Genomic DNA, 19355 nt, shown 5'->3' on the forward strand with positions numbered 1-19355 from the left:
TTAACACTGCAAAGTTTACCTTGTAATGTATTACAGACTAAACTCAAATATGGCCACAACTCAAGGATGAAAATAAGTGGGTATGGGCTGGTATGAAATATTGGCAAGAAAGTGGCCAAAATGGTACTTTCAATTTTCAGCATCAAGATCCCTATAGGAGACAGCACAGCACTAGAAAAAATTTAAATTATTGTCACTCTGCCACACCCAATCACATGCAAATAAAGCTAGAAACACTGTTGGGCTGTCTTTCAGTTCCTAAATACATGTCTAAATACAGTAAGCATTTATAGGATCATAATCATAATAGCATGTACCTTATAAAGTTGCATGTACTAGGGGATATTGGGTTTGGACCCCAAAATTCTATCCCACTAAGTGAGGGGTAATAATAATAAATATAAATTTTAATTTATATCCCACACTCCCCGCCAAGGTAGGGGTGCCAGGTCCTCTGCTTCCCACATCTGATGGCTTTTTCTGCCACCATTCAGCTGAGAGGTGGAGAAAATGGGGTCTGGAGGCCGATCAGTGTCATGGACAATGTGACAACATCACTTTCAGAGCAACCAGAAGTAGCATCATCACTACGGGTTATTTTATAGAAAAAGAGGTGCTGGAGTTCACAGGCACAACTCATTCGCATAACTCATTTGCATATGCCACAAAGCCCTGACATCACCAGAAGGTGGACTAAATTATATCCGCTCAGAATCTACCTTAAAATGTTTCTTAAATTACAATTGTCATAATAAAACCTTACTCCCATCATTTTAAATTTAAAATTACTTTCTCCTGTGTGGCCACAGTGGCATGATGAAGATTTCTATCTATCTGCTTTAAATGTTTTGGTTATTTTCCCATTTTTTGTGGGGAAAAATATTAGAAAGTTTGTCAAATCTTATCGTTCAGCAAAATTCTCTCAGGGGGTTTGAACAATGGAGCCCAGAAGCAAACGTTTCCAGGGGGTGGGGGACGGGCAGGGTGTTTAAGAAACAATGAGCACAATAAAATTTAGAAGTTCCAGAATTCTGCTCTTGTGAGCCCCAGCCCAAAATGAGGCCTGATCATCACACTGGAAGGTGATACTCTTAGCATTTGCCAAATCTCTGTGGTTAAACTATAGAGTTCTGACTGAATGCTAGAGCATCAATAGCAATGTGATGACATCACTTCTGGTTGCACTGCCCATAGAGTTTTGGCTGGATGCTAAAACTTTGTTGGTGATCAATGTCACTTTCAGTCATGGTGAAAGTGTTGTCACTGGTCAAATCCCTCACCTGATTGGTAAGTCTCCTACCAGTTGCTAGCCTAATGATGGCAGTTCTAGTAACAGACCTGGCTCTAGATGAAAAAGCTTTGCTGCACTGGTAAAAGACACCTCATTTAGCAGAAGGAAATTACTGGATCCAACCGATTGTCATCACTGAAAAAATGGGGTAAACAATAGGGTTTAAAATTTCTATTGACTCAGAAAACATTCAATATATTTGGATGCCAAGACACTCTTGGTCAATGGGGACTTTCTCTTAAAAGAGCATAAATATATGCTACTCCTCTATTACCCATATGAACTCATGAGGACGATTTTGACGGGACTAATATACTCCCCTCCTTCAGTTTCTGATAAACAAATATTTGTCACAGTCCAGGAGAATATATGGAATTACACATATTTGGAGCTTATGAAGAAGAAAGTGAGGGCCTATAAAAGCAACTCTCAGCACCATTTGTAAAAGACACTCACACCAGTGTAAAGTGATTGGTCACTTCACCACTGCAAAATGAAACTTTAAAATTCTGAATGGACATGCAGACTTGACACACATGGCCATGGGAATGTGCAAACAGGCTGGAACCCTGCAGCCAGTTATGCATGCGTAAAACTATTAAGATCAATTGGATTGACTGCATGTAAACACAGAATTGCAGCCAAAAAAAATTAAAAGACCATTCTTCTAAACTAACAAGTGTTGCACTTTAACCTTTCTTCCCCTGTTTGAAGAATGTATGTAATAAGATCGTATTAAATGATAACACAGCATAAATTAATGTAACTAAAGCATTTTCAAAATTTGAGTAAAAATGGTTAAGAATTAGGAATGTTGAAATCAAAGTGCAGAAATTAACCCTTTTATTATATTGTATACGGTAGTAGTAAAGTTTGTTGGAAGTGCATGAATAAAAAGTTAATTACAGGAGGAACAATCTATATAGCAATAATAGGTGCATTCACTGTGCATCTGAAAGGGGGGGGGGGAGTTTTCACTCATTTTGGCCTAAAACTTTGTGTTCAGGTTTCCAGAATTCTGACATCAGAACCCAGATAACACTGATTAGAACCATAAGGCTTTACAATAAAAGCTAAAATATTGACCATATGATGGCAAAGAAGTCTTTATTTTGTGGTTAACTTATTCTCTTCTAGCTACTCTCTGATGAAGTGGGTGGTGCTGTAGAGGAGGATCTCCTTCTCCTGGACAAGGACCTGGATCGCTCTGCGCTGTAGGTCACATGCTTGTCATAGTTTTGTATCTGAGCTTCAAGGAAATCCCTTTGTTGCTGGCTGATTGTCTGGCTAATCAGTCCTGGGAGAGCTTGAATGCTACCAATTAATGTTTCCAGTTTTGTTTCCAGAGTGACAATCCTCTTCTCAAAGTCTTCGCTTCTTTCATTTAAGTCAGAAATCATATCATACATGATGTTTTGTGTCTGAAAAAAAGGAAAACAGAACAGAATGGGGCAAAAATGGACCCTCATCTCTTTTGAACCACACACAGTGACAGAAAATGAAGAGGTAAAGTGGTAGCAAGCTGCTAGTTCCACCAAGGGTGTTGTTTCAGGTGATGATATATCAGTGTATGACAAAGGATTTCTTAGTGGAGAATTCCAAATATCAAGCAAATTATGAACTGGAGTAGTCAGAAAATTTTTCCAGATATGCAGAAATATATTTCAAATGAATAGTTCTGTTTGGAGATTGGGGGGGGGGGGGCGGGAAATCCTCTGTCTGCAGAACACAGGTTTTTATGAGTTGTTCTACTTTCACTATACCTCACAATTCAGAAAAGAACTTCCTCCTATCTTAAGTGTCTTTGCACACATGATGTAGCAAACGTATTTTCCACTATGTATACATGTAGTGCTGAATTGCTGCCTATCGCAGCTGCCTTGTGTGCTAATCTGTTCCTTACAAGGAATGCCTCCTTATTTATTGCTGAAATACTGTGGGAAAAGAATGCTTCTTAATTGCAAAACGACTTTAACATATTATATTATGTTCTCACACATGTAAGCAACATTTTCTTATGGCAGGGGTGGCCAACGGTAGCTCTCCAGATGTTTTTTGCCTACAACTTCCATCAGCCCAGCCACTGGCCATGCTGGCCAGGGCTAATGGGAGTTGTAGCAAAAACATCTGGAGAGCTACCGTTGGCCACCCCGTCTTATGGTATCATAGAATTTTCCTTATTTTGAAGTTCTTCAGGGGACAACTATAGATACAACACAAGTTGCACAATGAAAATGTAGGGTTCTTGCAAGCACATGTTAATTTTATATGCACACAAGAACATTTTAAGTACACATACAAAAACTCTGATCTGGGAAGATGCTCAATGAGCCTGCACATCATGTTCCCTTTAATTCAAACAGTTTTGAAGGGAACTGAGAAAGTAGCAGAGAAGAGATGCTTATACTATGTAGTCCAATTTCAACAATTAATCTATACTAAGAGATAATGATCACACCCAAGGGGTTAAAGGGGAGGGCTAAGATTTCTCTCTGTTCTATTGGTCATTTTCCTCTTTCTTCATAACAGCAAAGTGTGCTAAGGAAACTCACAAGAATACTGCTCATTATAAAAAGAATGGATATTAAGACCAAATACAAAATGTAAGGCACGTTAAAAGAAATCAGCAGAGAAACCGAAAAGGATGGCTCAGAAAAGGAGATTTCATTACTATTATTAATCTATATTTTCTTAATTTCCTAACAGTTTCTGAATTCTTAGTATTACTGTTTCTTGTGATTCCATTCCATACTCCATACCTAATAGTATTCTCGTATCTGACATGGGGATGCCCATTGCTATTTTAAAATCCTAAAATGAGCAAATAAAGATGTCACAGGGGATTAACCCTGCAACACAATGAGACAAGGTGCCACCAGCACAGCCATTTCAGCACATGAAAAGGCACAGGGAAAAGAACAAGAGTGCCACATCCCACCCCATAATATGGGCCTAGTCAGGATTGGGCTCTGGTGGCATTTTTAAATTGCCCATTTAAGGCTTTAAATGTGGTAGTGGCATCTCCATGTCACATCTAGTTTGGCCCTTAGTTTTCCTCAGCATCCTTATTTGCTCACAACTTCTCCTAGCTCAGAACCAACTGAATCTTCCCAATCAAACTGAATCTTCACTTTCCATACAGTGAATGAACTATCCTGGAAACTTATCATTTTGAGAATTGTACAGTACCATCCTTTGAACATATGAAACTGCCTTATACTGAATCAGACCCTTGGTTCATCAAAGTCAGCATTGTCTACTCAGATTGGCAGCAGCTCTCCAGGGTATCAAGCTAAGCAGAGTTACACCATTCATTAATATCAATGAGTTTAGAATGATATAAGTTTGCTTAGGATAGCACTGTTTATACATTCAGCAATTAGAATGTTCATGGATATTCCTCAGCATCATCAAGGAAATACTTAACGGGTTAAGGATAGGGATAAAGTTAGGTTTATTGCAGACATGGAATGAACAGACTTTTTTTGCCTAAGAATTCTATAAATATGATTGTAGCTCTTGTTCAACTTACTCATTATTTTGATTATATACTGAATTATCCTCATATATGTATATGTATTTATGTACATACGTATATAATGTCATTTAATTTTATTACATGTGATTTGCACAATTCTACAAGTTGTATATATAAATATGTATATTCATTAAAAACATGGCACAATTGAATAACTGTATAGAAAAATGCAATTATGCATGCTAAAATGTATAAAATCATAGAATCATAGAGTTGGAAGGGACCTCCAGGGTCATCTAGTCTAAATGGTTCCCAGCTGCCTGCAAAATGAGTTTCCTTAATATGACCAAAGTTAGAGTCCAATGGCACCTTTAAGATCAACCAGGTTTTATTCAGGGTGTGAGCTTTTGTGTGCCAAACACATTTAATCAGACAACAGAATGGAATGGAATTAGCAGTCCTACATAGAATGGGTGGGCAGTGAATTGGTATGCAAAATATTGAAAATGTTTTTAACAGATTAAAGAATAACAAGCTTGGTTTCTAGTTATCATTGCCTAGGTTCAAGGGGGGGGGGACAGCAAAAGCAATAAATATGTCAGAATTGGACACTGATGTGTCCTTGATGGTGTGAGTCTGATATTAGGTTTCTTCATTGTAACAAGTAATAAATTTAGAGTCTGTTGATATGCTCCACTAGTATCTTCTCAAGCATGGGTTAAACTAACAATATATTTTTCTTATAGGTGTTTCTGTCAGAAAATTCTAATATATAGCATAGTATTACAAACATTATTCCAGTACACTACTACAAAAAAGAAATACATTAGAATACAGTGGGATATATAGCTGTATTTGTTAAAAATGGGTTTAGCATATATGACAAGATAAAAACCCAATATCCTTGTTGAGTCTTAGGGAAGTGTGTATCCTGTGTACAGAACTGAAGGGCATTGTTGGCATTCAATGGCATATACAATGTTAGAAAGTTAGTGAGTGACTGAGCCTGAGATAGTGTAGTTGATGCTGTTAGATCCAGTGATTGTGTTGTCTGGATGTATGTGGCAGCAAAGTTGGCATTTGGGTTTATTGCAAGCTCTGGTACCAATGTCAGTATTCAAAATAGATATTGCATTATTGTGGGTGAGGAGTTGTTTGAGATTGCGGGTTGTTTGTGTGCAGGAAAGGTTTGTGAAAGAGTACTTGTGAAAGAGATCTGTCATTGTCCAGTAGAGGCTGTAAGTCATTGTTGATGCGTTGAACTGTTTTGAGTTAAGAGTTGTATATGACCACTTGTGTCTTTGGGGGGCATGTCTTATAACAGATTTTCTCTGGAAACTATTCTGGCTTTGTTGATCTGTTTCCTGACTTCATCATATGGATACTTTAGTTTCAAAAGGGTTTGTTGTAGATCCCTCACGTGAGAATCTCTGTCTGTGGGATTAGAGCAAATGTTGCTTTAGCATAGACTGTGGAATTACACAATCAACTCTCCTTGTAACAAAGCTCATCGAAAAGATATTTGAATTGCTCTAATAATCTTAATAACACCATAAATCACCATATATCACCATATAACAAAATAATAGGGAAAATGCAAAAGGAAAGCCATGTCAGTTAAACGTCGTAACTACTGTCCATATAAGGCAAGAATTGCCAAAATCATGTAGTGTCCTTGCAGGTAGTCACAGAATTATTAACAGAATTTCAATTGGTCCAGTAGTGCCAAAATTCATTATAACGATCCTTTTCCATTGCTTTAGAAAAACAGGTTTCTTACCTGTAACTGATGGATCTTAGAGTGGTCATCTGTGCAGTCACACACATGGGTTATCCGCCAGGATCGAACCCGACCTCGGAGAATTCAAAGCAATCTTTGAGCGTTAATTTAGGCGTGCACCATAAGCAAGGTCATTTGGTGCTGCCGGTGTGGATGGAATGTCTGGACAAACCACAGCTGAAGAGGGTGCATGTGAAGCCTTGCAAAACAGAGGAGGCGGTGGTGGCTGCCATAAGGCCTAACATGCTTTGAAAGATGAGGGCAGTTTGGGAATGATGTGTTATGATCGTATTGGCTAAGGATTGGATGTGTTGCACTCTGTCTGCTGGGAGAAAAGCCTTGTAAGATATCATTGACAGGCGCGCTCCTATAAATTGTATGTTCTGAGTGGGGTTCAGGTTGGATTTTGCATGACTGACCTGAAGACCTAGTGCAGACAGGAGGGACAGGGTAGATGAAATGTCCTCCTGAAGTTGTTCCTTTGTTTGGGATATGACCAGCCAATCGTCTATATAAGGGTAAATGGAAACCTGTTGTTGTCGAAGTGCTGCTGCCACCACAGCCATACATTTCGGTGCTGTAGAGAGACCAAAGGGGAGAGAATGGAATTGATAGTGCTGATCTCCAACAGCAAACCTGAGGAATCTTCTGTGATGGTGACTGATGGTGAGATGGAATTAGGCATCTTGTAGGTCTATCGACGCCATCCAGGCCTGCTCTGGAATCAGTGGTAGAATAGATTGCAGAGTAACCATGAGGAATTTCTTGTAGCGGATATGAAGGTTGAGTGTTCGAAGATCCAGTATAGGGCGAAGCCCCCCGTCTCTTTTTGGGACCAGAAAATAACGGGAGTAGAATCCCGTGTGATGGAACTGCGGTGGAACTGGTTCTATAGCTCCCTTGTCCAGCAAGGTGGAGATTTCTGATTGTAGAGGAGGAGAGGGGGGTGTAGGTATGAACCTGTGGAATTTTGGAGTCGAATCAAACTCTATGGTGTAACCCCTGTGGATGATCGCCAGGACCCATGAATCCGATGTTATGGATTCCCACATGGGGTAGAATGGTTGTAGTCTGGTAGTGGATCTGGATGGTATTGTGGCTGGTCGAGAGGTAGAAGGAAGACGTCAAAGAGACTGCTTTGGGGTCGGTGCTGACTTTTTTGAGCTTTGTGGAAATGCTCTGTGCTGAAAAGGCTGTTTTGCCGGAGGAGCCTTATGTTTCCAGAATTTGGCTTGTCGGGGGGATCGAGAACGTTTGTAAAGTGAAGGCTTCCAGGTTCTCTGCCGATTAAGCTGGGATTGTGGTTGAGTAATTCCCAATCTTTTGGCTCGTTTCCTACTGTCGTCGACTGTGGTCAAAATGTCATCCTTGGTGGCATTAAAAAGGCCCTGACCATCAAAAGCTAAGTCCTCTGTTTTGAATTTGATATCAGGCTGCAGTGACGAGGACCTAAGCCATGCATGCCAGCATAGGGAAATTGAAGAGGCCATAGTTCTAGAAGAACATGCCACAGCATGACGCACTATGTTGATTTGTTGCTTGCTGACCCTAGTAAGTTCTTGGAGGAGGTGGGAAGCCTGCTTCTGTGCTGCATCCAGTAAGGAAGGAACCAAGGTGTTAAGTTCGGAGGTGAGCTTGAAAGCATATGCCGAGAAATAGGCCATATAATTGTGGATTTTTGTAGTGGCAGTGGTAAGGGAATAGATCTTCCTTCCCAGAGTATCCAGTTTTTTGCCTTCCTTTTCCGGTGGAACTGGGTGCCTTGTTTGTTTTGATTTGGAGGACGAATGCAATATCATGGAATTTGGAACCAGATGATTGAAAAGAAATTTAGATTCAGGGGCATGAATTTTGTAAAGGGATTCAACTCGTTTTGATGTGGGTGGCACTGAAGCGGGTTTGTCCTAAGCCTCTTTCAAGGTTTCCAGGTGAACTGGGAGCATTGGAAGAAAAGATCCTGCTGGTATGTCTGCGTGTACTAAATCGTGGACTGCATCCGAAACCCTAGGTGCATCCGTAGTCAGCTTGACGTTAAGGGAATTAGCCATGTTAGATAATAGATACAGATAGGATTTGGAGCCCTCTGAGGGTGAAAGGTCAGCAGGTTTGATGATGTCAGATGCCGGTGAAGGAGGAGCTGAGGCTGTGGAGAGTGATGAGTCGGATTGCTCAGCTTCGGACTCTTCCTGGGTGTCGATAGGTGTCTCAAGAGGCTTGGTTATAGTAGCAGTAGCAGTTTGTTTGGTCAGCAGAGGAGGCTGTTGTGGTTGTTTAGGAGAGACTGAACACACCGAAGTCGATTTGGTTGGAGACAGTGGCTTTGACACCATAGAGTAGTGTTTAGGGTGACAATAGGGACTTTCACAGTACCGAGGATGGTCCTCACAGTATGCCTGCTCTGGATGTGAAGAAGTTTCATGGTACCAAGGGTGTTCATCTCGATATGCCTGATCCCGATGTGAGGGATGGTAAAGTACCTCACGGTACTGAGAGTCTTCATGATATCGATGGGAATCCGAAGATGGGGACCTGTAATATCTTCGGTACCTGCGAGGAGATGGTGACCTGGACCTCGACGGGCTATAATAATAATAGCGTTCCCTATGGTGACTTCGAGATTTCTCGGCTCAAACTCGAGTGGATGGCTCTCTCGGTGTCGAGAGTTCTCTTAAGAGTGGAGATGCGGGTGCCGGAATCAAGACCTGGAATGAGTGTGCGCCGAGAATGTTTGCGCGCTGACTTCTGCTGGAATCCGGAGATTCGGTGTCGAGGGTCTTGTCTGGTAAAGATCCATGAACTGAAGGGGACCATGAAGGAATATGTACGACCTTGAGAGGTACAGTATCGATGGACACCGAGGGTTCCAATGGAGTCGGTGCTGTCTGTACCAAGGTCGCGGTGTCGATAGTTGGGTGTGATGCAGAAGTCGTTGTTGGAGACTTCAATTCCAAGGATCTATGGCTGGTTTTAGACTTTTTTGGTGATGTCGAAGTCTAAGGGTCTTTTGATTCTGTGCGGTGTCTCTTCCTAGAATCGTCAGACTTCTTTGAATGTTTCCCGGACTTAAGCTTGCTGGGAACTGAGGCCACGGAAGCTGCCGGTGGAGCCACTCCCTTTTGAGTAGATAGGGAAGATGGCGAGGTTTGGGATCCCGAAGTATGGGACATTGTAGGGCGCAGCGAGGACTCTAACAGGTGACTTCTGAGTCTAGCGTTTTTTTCTTGCTTGCTTCCCAAACTGGCTACAATGCAGGCAAGAGTTGGTACGATGGGCCTCACCCAGACAGAAAAGGCATAAAGAATGTCCGTCGGTAGATGGGATTTTAGAGGCGCAGCGAACACACTTTTTAAAAGTGATTTTGTCTTTTCCTTCCATCTGCCCAGGTGGGAGGGGGGGAGGGGAAGGAGAGGGAGGAAGCCGAAATAGAAGAGAGGATAGTAAGAAATTTTTTTTTACGATACCAGTGAGTTGAACAGGAAGAAGACGAACGTGAGGGAAAACAGTGAGGAATTGCAGGAGAAGGATGAAGAGAGGAGACGCAATGAGGTAGGTGTATCCCGTGTGGCGGTAAAGAAGAAACTGGGTGGGTGAAGCACCTCCCTCTCGTCTGGGCATGCGCGATGGATGTCTCCTCCCTGGGACGAGAGAAAGTGCACGCTTAAATTAATGCTCAAAGATTGCTTTGAATTCTCCGAGGTCGGGTTCGATCCTGGCGGATAACCCGTGTGGGACTGCACAGAGACCACAAAGAAGATAGAAACCTTCCCACGATTTGGAAAAGAATTTTGCAAGTGGATCATGAGAAGGTTTCTTTCCAATGCAATGGAAAAGGATCGTTATAATGAATTTTGGCACTACTGGACCAATTGAAATTCTGTGAATAATTCAAATGGTCCCAAGAAGAAGGATTTCCCATCTGAAACGGTTTTCATAATTGGACCAGCCTGCCGTTGGACTACCTACAAGGACACTACGTGACTTTGGCAATTCTTGCCTTATATGGACAGTAGCTACGATGCTTACCTGAGATGGCTTTCCTTTTGTATTTTCCTATTGCTTTTATGTATTTTATATGTATTTTATGTATTTTATTGCATAATTATAATTATTAATGTATTTTAAATTAACTTTGTTAGCTTTTTGTGTTGTAAGCCGCCCTGAGCCCACCTCGGTGGGGTAGGGCGGGATATAAATAAAATAAATAAATAAATAAATAAATAAATAAATAATTTCATTATATGGTGATTTATGGTGTTATTAGGATTATTAGAGCAATTTAAATATATTTTCAATGAGCTTTGTTACATGGAGAGTTGGTTGTGTAATTCCATAGCTTTTTCTCCCTCTGTGGTCCCGATACTGCTATTAGCATAGAGTGTGGCTATATACAATGGATTATTTGATATGTTTTGGATGGTAGCTGGAGGCATGTAAGTATGTTTATTGATCAGTAGGTTTCAGTAGGTGATGTCTACTGTGTATTTTTACAGTAGTGACCAAAAAAATGTATTTCTTATGTAGACTGGTTCACTGTCAGGTTGATGGTGGGGGTGAAAATTATTGAACGTGTCCAGGGCTTCTTTACCATGTGTCCAAACAATAAAAATTCAATTCCATTCTATTGTTTGACGAAGTGTGCTTGGCACACAAAAGCTTACCCTGAATAAAACTTTGTTGGTCTTAAAGGTGCCATTGGACTCTAACTTAGTTCTATTGCTTCAGAACAACATGGCTACCCACCTAAATTTATCTTAACTTGATCATTCCTTATTTGAACTAATTCAGTTTATTTCAATAATTTTGCTGGGTTGGACAACCTTGGCTGTCCAAATTTTAATACTTTTCTTCTTTGTACTCTTCAGTTGCTGCAATAGTCATATCTTACACTATTGCCTTATATTTAAATTTAACATAGGGATTTTCCATATGCTTAAGTTACTCCTGATTTTTTTGGGAGTCTATCCACAAGCACTGGAATTGGTTTGGGTACAGTTCTAGCCCATATCTTTCCTCCTGAATTTTCACTGTTGTTGTCAATTCATTTTATTCTGCAAACGCCTTAAATAATCATGATCTTCATGGAATGGTGCTGTTGTCATCACGGGCATCACAACATCCCCTCAGTTTTATTTTTTGCACATATTGATATTGTTATCTCGATATCATGGCTATATTATAAAAAAACACATTAAAATATTGATATATTAGTATGATGCTATAAATGAAGGTCAGGAAAGTTCTCTGAATTCCCAGTTTTTGTTTTTAAAGAAGTTTCTATTCTTTTCCTTTGTGTATCTATGCCTTTTTCTTTATACCTCTGCAAGGAAAGTGGCTAAACTTTTTATTAGAAAAATGAAATCTGGGAATTCAAAGAATCTGCTTGATCTATCATTACAGCACTATATCAATACACACAAGGAAAAGGTGACTCAAAATCAGCTTGCAGAAAAAGATTTGGGTAGAAGTGGTCTCAAAAGATATGGAAAAACCAAGGGGAAACAAGAAAACCAAAGGAAAACTAAAGACACAAAAAATGTATGAGGAAAACAGAAGACAAATCAAAGCAGCATGTAGGGATGGGAATGAACCAGCTCACAAACTAAAGTTCATAACTTATTTTGGGCAGTTCATGGTTCATGAAGTCATGTTTGTGACAGGTCAACTGGCACTAACTTTTTATGAACTTTCAAAGTATTTATGGAGGTCCATTCCAGTTCATGAGCAGAGACATTTCCTGAGAGATTGTCTCCATTCTAGCACAATGTTTATATAACTTCAAAGAAACAAGTTGGAACAGAGGAACATCTGGAGAGCCCCTGTGACTTTGATGTCTTTAGCTCGCACAAGATCCATTCTATACACTCTTGAACCTCCTGAGTCTGTCAAAAAGACGGCTGTCAAAATGACTGCTGTGGTCATTTCTCCAGAAAGCACTTTCCTGGGGAACCTTTTTTGGGCGACATAACTCAGACCCCATAAATTCAATCCTCACCAAATTTGGAAAGCAGGTAGGGGAGAGTCAGCCAGAGATCCCTTGTGAGTTTAGTGTCTCTTGCATTCTGTGGAGGGCATTCTACCACCTCACAAACTGAACTGGTTTGTGAGGTGGCTAAAAGTTTGTGATAGTCCAGGGGTTTGTGAACTGGGCCTGACACGAATCATGAACCAAACTGCATTTTTTTCTGGTCCCTAGCAATATGGGCCAGAATAAAAACCCATGCAGAAAAGCCCAGAATCATCTAACAACCCAGTCAGTTTTCTTCCAGTACTTTTCTCCAGATATTCTTAATCACAGAGCAACTCTACCACTGTGTTTAATTTCTGCTCTTTGTGAACCATGCTTCTAACAACCACATGCATCATTATTGTATATCTGATTCAATCTACGTGGAGTTAGATACCACTGAATTACCTTTTATCTTGAAATTTAGAGATTACTCAGATGTGTGATTTTGCAAAAGAAAATAAACTCATTGATGTCCTTTGTTTAATGTTACACCAACCTTTGCCAAGTCCACCAAAGTGTTTGCCTGATCATTCAGTTTCCTCTGTTCCATTTTAACACTCCTTAATCTAAAAGATGAAAACTCAAGTTAGATAACTGTTTTTGCCAGGTCAAAAAACTTTAATACAGCATGCATCTAGACAGATAACTGCATGGACAATGTCTTGGATACTTTGTGTAAAGTCATAACTGGTTATGTGTCTGGTACAATGAAAAGCATGCTTCCTTAACACCGCAAAAAAGAAAGAGAGAGCAAGGAAATGTGATGTCCCCGAGACTACTAATTGCCATGGTTAACGCTGAATTCAAAGTGGGAGGTAAGGATTTATTCATAGTGTATGAAAGAAAGCCAAAACATTCCTTAAAGCTCCAGTATCATGGCAAGTAGGCATAGGAAGTAATGAACAACAATTAGCTCTTCTTATTATTGCCTTAATTAAATGTCTTCCTTATGCCTACAAGATTAGATACAGGTATAAGCCCTCTTCAGTCTGAAATGGATTTGGTTAGGAGGCGTTTGAACCTGATGAAAATACAGTGATAAGTGAGTTCCTTGTTAATTTTTTAAAAACCTTGTATCTGACCAGCAGCTAAATAAAGAGCATTCTTGTTAATATTACTATCCTTAACGTTGCTGACTTGGAATTTAATCCCATTAATTTTTAAAATGTGCACACACAAAACAGGCTTTTTAATTGGTTTAGTTGGACTGTTTATCTGTCCATGATTAAGCTAGAACACTCAGAAGCACCATATATGTATATTATAAAGGAGACTCATGGGTATATTCTTCCCCTGATGCCTAAGAAATTCCAGTTGTGCTAATTAGCTGAGCATAATAAGAGAAGGGAAAACAAGATGGGGTTTTAAAACATTGTAATAAGAAAAAAATAAAGTCTTTGTTTACAAGCTTGTACCCAACCAGTCTCACTTAGTGTGACCTAGACTGATGTTCTCAGTATTCAAAACATATAAAGATAGAAATGTCTTTAATCTCTAATATCAGCGATAGAAAAAAAATGTTTTACATACTGTGAATGGATTGAACAAACAGTTTAAAAAGTGTACTTTTTTCAATGCATAAAGTAGCCCAGAACTCCATAATAATTCCAATACTGAGACATTTGGTCAAGTGCAAGCAGGCTTTCCCATTCATTTTAATGGAGGAGGTAGCTCTACAGGGCATCATTTGATCACATGCAGTTGCTGCCTTCACTGAAGTGAATGTAAAGCCCTTGCCAGTAAGGTCACTTAGTGTGCACACTGGAAATCCACAATCAACTGTTTGTCTCACTTATGATGGCAGTCTATCAACATAAAGCTACAAAGGCAATAAAGGATGTTGTTTGTCCAAACCAGCAGTTTGGGGCACAATGGCTTGTATACTACAAGTGACTTAGATCTTTGCTGTGCATACCTTCCTTTTGCAGTCCCCTTTGATCCCTGAAAAGCTGGAGCTGGATATTGTTCAGTACAGAGCAAGGATTGTACAAGTCAACCATTCAATTTTTTTTTCTATTGGCAGAGCTTCTAAAGCACAAGGAATTGAAGAGAGCAGGGTGATTTTGTTCCCATTACATTGCAGGACTAAACCCACATGGCTTTTAGACCATGTGGGGCCTTGGATCTCTAGAACCAGTGTTGCTCTGGCAGTCCTTCATTGAAATTAATTTGGAATCCTTGCAAGTAAGGCTACTTGATGGACACACTGGAAACTCATACCCACTGCATATTGTTAATGTGGTGTGAGAAAGTGATGAAGTCCATAATACACCCCACATGTCAATATTTGGTAGACCACTTTTTGACATGAAAATTTGTACTTCACTAAATAAGTGTGTTATGTGTGACTGGGCAGAAGTCCAGCTTTGCCACAACTACCACTAATTATTGGGCTCCTTGTGTGCATTCTGAATTGCGCAACTCTTTCACATAAGGTTGTTTCATACAATGCCAGAACTCAGCTGTTCCTTGATTCAACCTTATGCCTCATCCCTTTCAGCATGTTGCACTGAATGTATTAGAATGCAAAAAGAACATATGAATGGGATAACAAATTCAGCATTATTCTAGTTTGGGTGGGAAATTTACACAGTACAATTACAGAAAGAAGAAAAATGTATATATATGAAACTTGAATCATTATTCTAAGGGACTAGGAGCAACAGCAATGAAATAAAATATAATAAGAGTGCTGGTTTGGACACATCCTTAGACTCTTTAGAAGGCTGATCTGCCTATACAAACATTTGAAATAATATAACAGCAGGATCATCAGTTACTGTTGGAAGATTGAAAGCCAATTTGTGACATTTTGAGTTCAGATTTTTTTTTCTTTTTTCATAAGCACTTTTTGAAAGCCACCATCAGTGGGGTTATTCTTTAAATCTTACAGTAAAATGAGATCTATACAGAAAACCTTTTCCAAAAGTGCTGAAAATCTAGGTTTTACTGTAACATTATACTTGCGTGGATTGATCCAGAAATATTGATCTGTGCATGGAAACAGGTGATCTGGGCAGGTGATTTGCATTGTTGTCTTATACAACCCTTAGGGGAGGGACGGTGGCTCAGTGGTACAGCATCTGCTTGGGAAGCAGAAGGTCCCAGGTTCAATCCCTGGCATCTCCAAAAAAGGGTCCAGGCAAATAGGTGTGAAAAACCTCAGCTTGAGACCCTGGAGAGCCGCTGCCAGTCTGAGAAGACAATACTGACTTTGATGAACCAAAGGTCTGATTCAGTATAAGGCAGCTTCATATGTTCATATGTACAACACTAGTAAACTTGTTTTGAGTGTAGGGGGACTGAAGTTTAGTGCATTCTTCCTCTCTGTGTCCAAGAAAGATGCAACCAGAACTGTCCAAGCTCACTTATTTGTTCTGCACTGTACAGATTATTTGTTCTACACTGTATAGATTATTTGTTCTTTCATACCTTTCACATACTTATACTAATTATCCACTGAATTTTGATTTCTACATTACCTAATCTTGCAGCGTAATGCTAATGGATTGAAGGTAAAGGTAGTCCCCTGTGCAAGCATCAGTCGTTTTTGACTCTGGGGTGACATTGCTTTCACAACATTTTCACGGCAGACTTTTTACGGGGTGGTTTGCCATTGCCTTCCCCAGTCATCTACATGCTAATGGATAAGTGATTCCTAATTTTTACATTTCTAGTCTTTGTTCAGATAACTGCATGTATACAGTTTGCACAGCTTCTTTTAAAACAGATTACTGATGTGTTCCATCGCATGCATATTGCAGATACAATATTGATTACATCACACAACAAAAGCAAACCTTGCTTTTGTTACATGACCACATTAGGAAGGCATCCATTGTGATTTAACTAATGCACATTAATTAAATCACAGAATAAAACAGGAATCCTGATAGAATTCTATGTTTAGGATCCTCTGATGAGCTGGAATGCATCAATAACCTGTAAAGAAAAACAAATTGCATCAACTGAAAATTCTATCAGTTCTGAAATGTATTTTAATTATTCTCCAAGTAAAACCAGAAAGGATATGGAGCAAAATGCAGGGCAGAGCAAATCAGCAAAACCAGAGCAGAATGGAATGGGGAAATCCACTCATATCAATTAGGCTGGTCATTTCTCCCAAAGAGAAATGGACTGGATTCCTGGATTGGATTCCTCTGGATTGGATTCCTGGTATTCTGTAACCAGTTTTAAAGTGCAACATTTTGCCTGGAATCCAATCAAATACATATGTGCACAGGGCACTCACTGAAATTGCAACAAAAAGAAAAGGATTTGCTAGTGCTGTACATGCATTAAAGTATGCTGCATATTCAGCAATAACTACTTACTGTCTAGACTTTGAGACCCTTCTTGGGTGGGGGAAGATAGCTATGGACGTGGAATTCCCTCCTCACCTTCAGTGGGGGAAAGTGCACAACTGTGCTCACCTCTTTCCCCACAGAGCTCCTGCTGGTGCTCTCAGATGAGGAAGCTGTATCCTTTTACTTCAAAGCAGTGCGTGTCTACACATGGGGAAGGAAGCACTCAACGTATATATTCAATATATATACTCAATACTATAATATTATATATATATATATTTATTTATTTAAAGAGTCCCCTCATATTATATGGGAATTATCTAGAGAAAGAGGAGAGTACTTTGGGTTTTCACTGTGCACTTTTATCTTGACCTTAAAAGATTTATTAATTAAATCTGAAGAAAGGTGGGGAATAAAGGCGACAAAATTTTCCCTTTGTTCTCTGTATTGAGTTCAGCTACCTTGCCAACAGCACATCTGGAGAACACTCTTGTCTAGGTAAGCATCAGATAAAAAAATTCCAGGAATTGCAAAGTAAAACAGGGAAGAAGCTTTCAGAAGGGTCATGTTGCAGTAAGGACCCAAAGTGAGTCCTACAGTTCCACAAAGACTAACATCTCCTACAACATAAGCTTTAATGGGCTAGATGCTACTGACAAAGGGCCTTTGATGGAGACCATGAAACTACGAGCCCATACTGCTATGAGAAATCTGATAATCTTTAAAGTTTTTCAACTTTTTTATTTAACTTTCAGAAGAGGTAATGGCAGAGGGGACAGCACAGCACAGATAAAAACAGGATCACACACCATCAGCACTCAAGCCACAAACCACATCTCCAGACTAGGCAAGAGAATAATGTTATGTCTGTTAATACTTGAAACAAGTGTGTTATAATTGCAATGGATGCTCCAAAATTGCTGCAAATTAGGAATTTAAAAACCTAGAACAGCTGGGGAAAAGGAGAAATTTAATCTTGATTCTCAGGTATAATTGTGTTACTGAATCTTCAGGTTTATTGGTGTGTGTGTGTTTGTGCTATGCTATGCTTATAACGGCCACTTCATAAAATGCCACTGATGTTCTGCTGATATTCCTCTTTTTCAAATGTATATTGATAATGAAACATCTGTTAGTATTCTTTGGAGAATATAAATAAGTCATGGATATGACTTGGCAAAGGCAAACATTTTATAAATTGATCATTTCTTAGCTGCAGCAGTCAGAATAAGAATGAAACTGGCCAGATCTTTCTCTGTAAATTAAGAAATATTGGTGCTCTAATTCCTTCCTTATGAACTTCACTTATCACAGAAGAAACTCATGACTTTGGATCGCAGTTCCACAGTAGCAACCAGACTATTGAAATTCACAAATAAAGGATCCATTTGTTGCATGCAGACAGTGGTAAATTCTGCAAATTTGAAAGGAACAGCTCACACAACTTACTTCCGAGCTCTATTTTCATTGTTGAAATAAAAAGACAAAACAAAAGAAAAGAAACTGTAAAATAGACTAAAACAAATCAACACAATGGGTGGTCTTCATGTGAATGCAATGGGCTCCATTGGGTAGCTTGCAGTTCACACGTCTTCCCCATAGCATTCTGTGGGATAGTGATTAATAACAGTTGAGTCCAACTCAGATGTAAGATCAGTAGTATCAGTTTATATTGGTAAATTCTCAGCTTCTGTAGCACATTTTACAATGTCAGAAAATAGCCAATGTTTCCTCCTACAACCTTGATGTAAACATAGGCTGGATTCAGACTGGCAGCTTGGGGTGGCAACCTCCCAGCTAAGAAAAAAAGCTGGCATGGTTTGAGGCACCCCAGGGCACTTGGTGCACGCCTGGCTGCTGAGAGAGGCACAGGCTGCATGTGCCCTGGAAGAGTGGTCACATTGCTCATGTACTTGGGAGGCGCTTCCCCGGTGTACCCCGGCTGTTCAGATGACTAGGAAAGGCAACAAAGAAGCATTTCAGAGATTTGCCAGTTGTACCTGGTGGCTTTTTGAAGCAGCAGAGAGGTGGCAGTCAACAAGGTAAGTATGGAAGCAAGGTGGGGCCCAGATGTGTGCACCATTTTGATCCAGATGTGGGGGTGCCTGGTCACCCCAAATCACCTGTCTAAATCCAGTTATAGTGTGATATACACACAAATTTCTAAAAGAAAAACACCTTGCCTTTTGCACATGGGTGGACTAGAGAGCCATGAAATATTCACAAATCAACTGTTAACACTAAGGGACCACATGACTGATATGAACGAACTATTTCTTCTTCTAAGTACTAGTGCACTAGTATTAAAGCTTTAAAAAAGAAATAAGGGGATTTAAAGGAAAATATATAAGCGGTTGAAGAATACATTGTCATTAGATAAAAAGAAGAAATACACTGGATTCAGTAATATATAAACAGAAAATAAAATTAGCATTCTAAAGTTACCAACAGAGTATGTCTGGATAAAGACATGCAGCACTTTTCTATTCTAT

At 39.7% G+C, this 19355-nt stretch overlaps 1 protein-coding gene across 2 annotated transcripts in view; it reads right to left on the reverse strand.

Annotated features, from left to right (window-relative positions):
• Positions 1-2117: 2117 nt before the first annotated feature.
• The window catches only part of KCNN2 (potassium calcium-activated channel subfamily N member 2), a 173819-nt gene continuing 156581 nt past the window's right edge, over positions 2118-19355 (reverse strand). The window contains exons 7-8 of one of the 2 annotated variants that reach the window (XM_060235589.1): positions 13053-13122; positions 2118-2712 (exon numbers count right to left, since the gene is read on the reverse strand). In XM_060235589.1, the coding sequence (XP_060091572.1) occupies positions 2425-2712; positions 13053-13122 (358 nt within the window). In that variant the 3' untranslated portion in view covers positions 2118-2424. The remainder of the gene's footprint in view (positions 2713-13052; positions 13123-19355) is intronic. The other variant, XR_009555265.1, reaches the window with a different exon arrangement.

This window comes from Heteronotia binoei, chromosome 4 (assembly GCF_032191835.1).
Source record: "Heteronotia binoei isolate CCM8104 ecotype False Entrance Well chromosome 4, APGP_CSIRO_Hbin_v1, whole genome shotgun sequence".
NCBI classification, from domain to species: Eukaryota; Metazoa; Chordata; class Lepidosauria; order Squamata; family Gekkonidae; genus Heteronotia; species Heteronotia binoei.